This window comes from Perognathus longimembris, chromosome 28 (genome assembly GCF_023159225.1).
Source record: "Perognathus longimembris pacificus isolate PPM17 chromosome 28, ASM2315922v1, whole genome shotgun sequence".
Taxonomy (NCBI): domain Eukaryota; kingdom Metazoa; phylum Chordata; class Mammalia; order Rodentia; family Heteromyidae; genus Perognathus; species Perognathus longimembris.
The window spans coordinates 76,799,632-76,805,631 of record NC_063188.1 but is presented as its reverse complement, the minus strand read 5'-3'; the positions used below and the strand labels follow the sequence as shown (position 1 = coordinate 76,805,631).

At 45.0% G+C, this 6,000-nt stretch overlaps 1 protein-coding gene across 1 annotated transcript; it reads right to left on the bottom strand.

The window, feature by feature from the left end:
• Positions 1 to 2,582: 2,582 nt before the first annotated feature.
• LOC125343119 (casein kinase I-like) lies at positions 2,583 to 3,656 on the bottom strand. The gene is made up of 2 exons (XM_048335399.1): positions 3,190 to 3,656; positions 2,583 to 3,117 (listed from the first exon to the last, which is right to left on the bottom strand). The coding sequence occupies exons 1-2, from the start codon at positions 3,654 to 3,656 to the stop codon at positions 2,583 to 2,585; spliced, it is 1,002 nt and encodes a 333-aa protein (XP_048191356.1).
• Positions 3,657 to 6,000: the final 2,344 nt, after the last annotated feature.

The following is a 6,000-nucleotide window of genomic DNA, read 5'->3' as shown; positions in this document are numbered from 1 at the left end:
TTTCATGTGAGCCCTCAAAGTTATGCCTAAATTCTGGGATGTTATGTGTATGGTGTTCTGGTCACAAGTTATCTGTTCACAATGGCGAGTGCTGAGGTATGCACAGGGCCCTGGGCAGGGCCTGCACAGGAGAGTCACAACAATGACTCTCCAGGAATTCCAAACTTTTAGACTTGGGCTGGGTTTGCATAATTAATACTCCTTATTCTGAGGTTTCCAGTTTCTTAGACTGACAAGTTATCTAAGGAAAATTTATGTGAAAAGGCACAGTGGATATGAATTATTGTTTATTTTGTGTATGATGGAACTTGACTATACAACTTGTACAAAATGCATGGACAACTCTAAAAAGCTGTGAAAAAGTATCAGGAGGCTGATCAGGGAAGAATGCTAGAATTTAACCACCTATGGCACTGTGAGTTTATGACATTTGCTCCTCTAACATCTCTTTTACCCAACCTGGATAAGAAAATGCATACCAGAAGCCTGGAATTGGTGGCTCATGTCTGTAATCCTAGCTACTCAGGAGGCTGAGATCTGAGGATCATGGTTCCAAGCCAGCCCGGGGCAGCAAAGTCCGAGAGACTCCTATCTCCAATTAGCCACCAGAGAATGCCTACGCCTGAAGTTCAAGCCCCACAACTGCCAAAAAAAAAGCATACTGCTCTAAACAGATCCAGTAGAAGAAACCTATTCTTGAAGTAGGAGGAGCAAATGAGAGTGGAGGATTTGTAGGTGCTTCTCTTTTTGCTTTTGCTGTTCATGAGCTTCAACTCAGGGCCTGGCTGCTGTCCCTGAGCCTCTTTGTGCTCAAGATTAGTGCTCTACCACTTGAGCCACAGCACCACTTCCAGCTTTTTCTGGGTAGCTTATTGGAGATAAGAGTCTTATGCACTTTCCTACCTAGGCTGGCTTTGAGCTGCAATCTGAATCGTGACCCTCATATATCTGTATCCTGAGCAGCTAGGATTACAGGCATAAGCCACCATCGCCCACTCCAGGTGCTTCTTTTACCTCTCCCACCTCTTACCATTCTCTTGTCCTCTGGTTACCAGGCAGTCCTCCAATTAGAGTGATGTGACAGTGGAGCAACTCAGGATGGGAAACTGCAGATCCTCAGATATCTGCAACCTGAGTAGCTAGGATTAAAGGCATAAACCACTACTGTCGGGCTCGGTAGCCTCTCCCGGTGTGGGGAACAAGGCTCAGCTAGGTTTCTCGCCACCCCCTATTCTCGTCCTCTCTCCTGGGCACCCGGCCAGCAGATAGCCAGGATGGGATGGAAGGGTCAGGGCCGACCTCACACGCGCATGGCCTAACAAGAAAGCGTGCCTGCCTCCTTACCGATAAAGTCAGATGTACACAAGTCTCGGAGAAAGCTTCTGGAGCCAACTGCTTTATTAAGGCGAAGGTAAAGGGAGATAATTCCGAGAGAAGGCGATCGGCCAGGACGCCGATAGGCTGAAAGCTGTCACCTGATCCCCTTGAGCTAACGTCACTCAAAAGCGCCGAGCCAGGGCGGGACAGGTAGGCGCCTGGGCTGGCGGGAGTTGGGGGCTGGGTGCAAAGCCAGTTCTTCTGGTTCCGGACCCAGAGAAAGTAGCCTGCTTCCGCATTCCCCTAGGGCTTGGGGGGAAGGGCGTCAAGCCCCCCGTTAAGTCTAAAGGCCGGATCCCAACACACTACCATCCCGCTGTAGGTGCTTTTACCTGTCCTACCTCTTACCATTGTCTTGTCTTCTGGTTACCAGGCAGTCCTCCAATTAGGGTGGTGTGACAGTAGAGCAACCCAAATGGGAAACTGCAGAAATCAAAAATCTGCAGAATCTTTTTTTCTTATTCAGAGGTGTTGCAGCTCTATAAAGAGAGCCCAAAACCAAGCCTTTGTGGTATTTTTTTTCACTTTTTTTCTTTATCCCCTCCCTCCCACCTCTTCTTGCCTTCTTACCCTTTCCTCCCTCCCATTTCCTTCCTCCTCTTTCCTTTCATCCCTGCCTCTTTCTGACTCTCTTCTCTCTATCCTCCCTTCCTACCCTTTTTTTTTTTTACTTTTTTTTTTACTTTTTTTTTACCCTCCTTTTTTTTTTTTACTTTTAAAAATCTCTATCTCTTCCCACCCCCAACCTATACCTTCCCTCATAGCCCAGACACAGCTCAGTCAGCTTAGTTTCTGACATGGGTCATTTACTATAAACTGGAGGCCAGGGAACAAGAAAGTTCTGGGAACATAATGGGAAACAAAAAACTCAGGAAAATGGGCCCAAACTCTATGGTTTACCCTTGACCATTGCATGAGTTTTATAATCTTAATTAGCAAAACAAAGACTATGAACATTGAACTAAAGGTAAACCTCACAAACTTGGTTTTATTAACATCACAGTTCACAAAGTAACAGCAGGTACAATTCAGGATGCAGCATTACCAATGCTGCCCAGAACCAGTTTCTATTAAGTTCTTTATACGAAGGAAATGGTTGTCTACAACCACTGGCCAGTGCACATATGAACTAAAATTTCAACGTTTGGGATAAACAATTGCTGCTCCGATCTTGTACTCTGCTGCTTCTGTTCACCAGTTAATGCTTACAAACCAGGGGGGGGATGGTGGCCCTTTTGCCCCTGCCCACTGGAAGAGGTTGCTGGCTGTGGCCCTTTCTGCTTTATCGTTGTCCAGTCAAATGAGTAGTCATACTGTAAATTCAAGGTTCTGAAGAGAATGCGAAATAGCTGCCTTAGGTACATGTAATCTGGGGCTTCCTCAAAGCGCAGACCACGGCAGTAGTTTAAGTACATGGCAAATTCTACAGGAAATCCCTTACATAAAACTTCAACGGGAGTGGACATTTTCTTTTCACTGATCTTCTCATATTTTTGTTTCTTTGTTGTGGCTTTTAGTCCTTGCCATGGAAGGCTGGTTCTATTAAAATACATCAGGACATATCCTAGTGATTCCATATCATCTCGACGACTCTGCTCAATACCGAGATGTGCATTGATACTGGCATACTGGGCAGTGCCTGTAAGGTTTTTATCTTCTCTGTACGGTATGTGTTGTCTTGTTTTGTTGTCTCTATACTTTTTGGCCAAACCAAAATCAATAAGGAACAATTGATTTAATCTTGAGAAAGATGGGTTTTGAGAGCTAGTCTGTGTCCCGCTTTTCTTCTTTCCTACTGGGGATTCTGAACACTTTCTGTGATGACGCCCAATACCCATGAGGAAGTTGCCTGGTTTAATATCTCTGTGAATGAAATTTTTTGTATGCAAATACTCAATTCTACTTATCATTTGATCAGCTAACAGAAGGACAGTTTTCATGGTGAACCTCCTTGAACAGAAATTGAAAAGATCTTCAAGGTTGGGACCCAGAAGGTCCATGACTAGCACATTATAGTCTTTTTCTTGGCCATACCAGCGAATGTGAGGAATACCAACCCCACCTTGAAGTATCTTATACAGTTTACTTTCATAGAGTAGCAGGGGGTGTTTGGCCTTCTGAGATTCTAACTTCACTGCCACTTCCTCCCCATTAGTGACGTTTATTGCCAGATAAATATCCCCAAAAGACCCAGCCCCTATCTTCCGCACTAGTTTGTATTTGCCGCCTGCTATAAATTTGGCCTTGGGTACAGTGCTGCTGTTGCTGCTGGTCGCCATTTCGAAACACAAAGATGTAGTCTAGGGCTAGGCAACGATACCTTTCCAGGATTGATGGAAGTTTCTGGCGATTTGTCTGTCGGGCAAAGCTGAGGAGGGAGGGAGGCAGGAGAATGGACGTCTTTGTTGGAGACACTGGGCCACGGAGAACGCGATCACCACTGCTCAGTCAGGTTTCGTTTGGTCTCTTTCAGTCAGGCCGCAGTCTGTGAGGAGTCGCGGTCGCAAGGCCTGGGCCTCTGCCTAGGCCAAGGCCGCTGCCGGCTGGATCTCACTGCCAGGCCAGGGGGCTGGAAACCGGGCACGGTCAGTTTCGGTGGCGGTAACGCTGCCACCACTGCCACCTACTTGGGCCCCCTGAGGAGGGACCCAAGTCACTCGGTGGATGCCATTGTCTTTTTTTCCGGCTCCAGCCACCGCAGAAAACGCTCCCAGTCCCTGGGAGCCGATCCTTCAGGGGCGCGAAGTCAACCGAGCTCGCGCACCCCCAGGGACCTTCTGAGGACAGTCACATCATACTTCTAAAGGGCCTACTGAGCCGGTGATCACGTGAGGTGAAAACGGTAGATTCCTTTGGCACGGCCTTTGGAAGCTGAGCTGCTATTGGTGGAAACACAAGCAAGGTGGGGTGGGAGTGGGGTGGTTGCTGGGGAGCCAGGGTCTCCCCTTTTGGGGGAGGGGCGCAGAGGCAGTTCAAGTTGCGGAGTCACAAAACTCTTCTGTCCTTGATTGTGACGGGACTCCATCACTCTATACGTGTGAAAATTCACAGGAGTAGGGGGAAGGGGCAGGAATGGACAGAGTGGGCGACATTGATTGAAATGTATGGTCAGAATGTATGGAAAGGAAACAATAAAATCTCCCCCGTTATAACCAATGCAAGATAATTTTTAGTTTTATTCTTTGTTTATTATGATGAAGGGGATGGACAGGGGTTACTATTTCAAGTTATTTTTTTTAAGTTCATAGAAAAATAAACCAAAGGAAGAAAAGCCAAATTTGAGGAATAATAAGGAATTCATATAATATAATATATTTATGTTATATAATTGTATATTTTATTTATGTTATGTATAATATTTATATATTAATTTGTATGTAATGTTGGAGAATTAACTTCTCTGACCAGTGGAAAACTTAGCCTCTGCACAGTTACTCAGATGTCTCATTAGAACACTAATAGGCCTGTGGGGAAAAATCCTGCCTAATGAGTTCCTTTGTGTTTCAGTCCAAAGGACTCCACCTTTTGTTTTGAGAATCTCCCCTCCCCCCCACCCCCAGAGTCTCCCCGAGGAGACTGGCTTGACCAGCTGCCTTTAGGGAAAGATTCTCACTGTAGATAGGAAAGTCTCTTCACAAGTAAATGGAGAAGTCATGATCAAAGTTAATTAGTCTTGAGGAAATAGTAGCTAGGTGATAATTAGAATTTTGCCTCAACTGGTTATAATCCCTTGTTTTGATATCAACAATCTTTGTGGTAACTACCTCCTGTAATAGGAAAGATTTGTATTAGTTTCCTCCCTCACAGTAGTAACATCCCCCACTTTTGTATTTGAGATGGATATCATGCTGTATTAATTTTTACCCTTGAAGTTGTGAAATTGATTTCTAACCCTATATAAACTCTGGCCCTACTGAAATAAAGTATGCATTGGTCCACTCGCCTTGCATCCCCCGTGTCCGGAATACGGTTGCAGTTTCCCGGGTCCAACAATGTAATATACATTTTATGTTATATATAGTTATGTATTACATATTATGGGTGTGTGTGTGTGTGAGTGTGTGTGTGTGAAGGCTGTGGAGACTTTTAAGACAGCTTGCCTTCAAATTCTAGTACCAGCATTAGCAATGTGGCATCAAACAAGTGACTAACCATCTAGCCTTCAATTTCTTCAGCCATCAAACATGGATAAGCATAGTCTTGCTCCATAGGGTGTCTTGGGGTGAAGGTTAAATGAGATAATATATGTAATGTATTGAGACAGTGCTTGACATACTGTGTATATGAGTAAAAGTTGATGATAAACAATGTAAGGGCCTGGAATGTGGGAGGTGAGTGAGAGGACTGAAGAAATCATCCTGTGAATCACAGCTGACTGTATTGTGGTATTTGGACCCATCGGAAGAATACTTGGTGTGGCTTTATACAGTTATATTAAGTTTAGTTTATATTAAGTTTAGTTTTTGTGTTTTGTTTTGTTTTGCCAGTCCTGGGGCTTGAACTCAGGGTCTGAGCACTGTCCCTGGCTTCTTTTTGCTCAAGGCTAGCACTCTGCCTCTTGAGCCACAGCACCACTTCTGGCCTTTTCTATATATGTGGTGCTGCTACATGAAGCTAGGGCTT

Coding starts and splice junctions, on each gene's coding strand:
- LOC125343119 (XM_048335399.1), bottom strand. CDS start 3,656: ATGGCGACCAGCAGCAACAGCAGCACTGTACCCAAGGCCAAATTTATA. Junction 3,118..3,189: donor ATTGGGCGTCATCACAGAAA/GTGTTCAGAATC, acceptor ATCTTTCTCAAG/ATTAAATCAATTGTTCCTTA.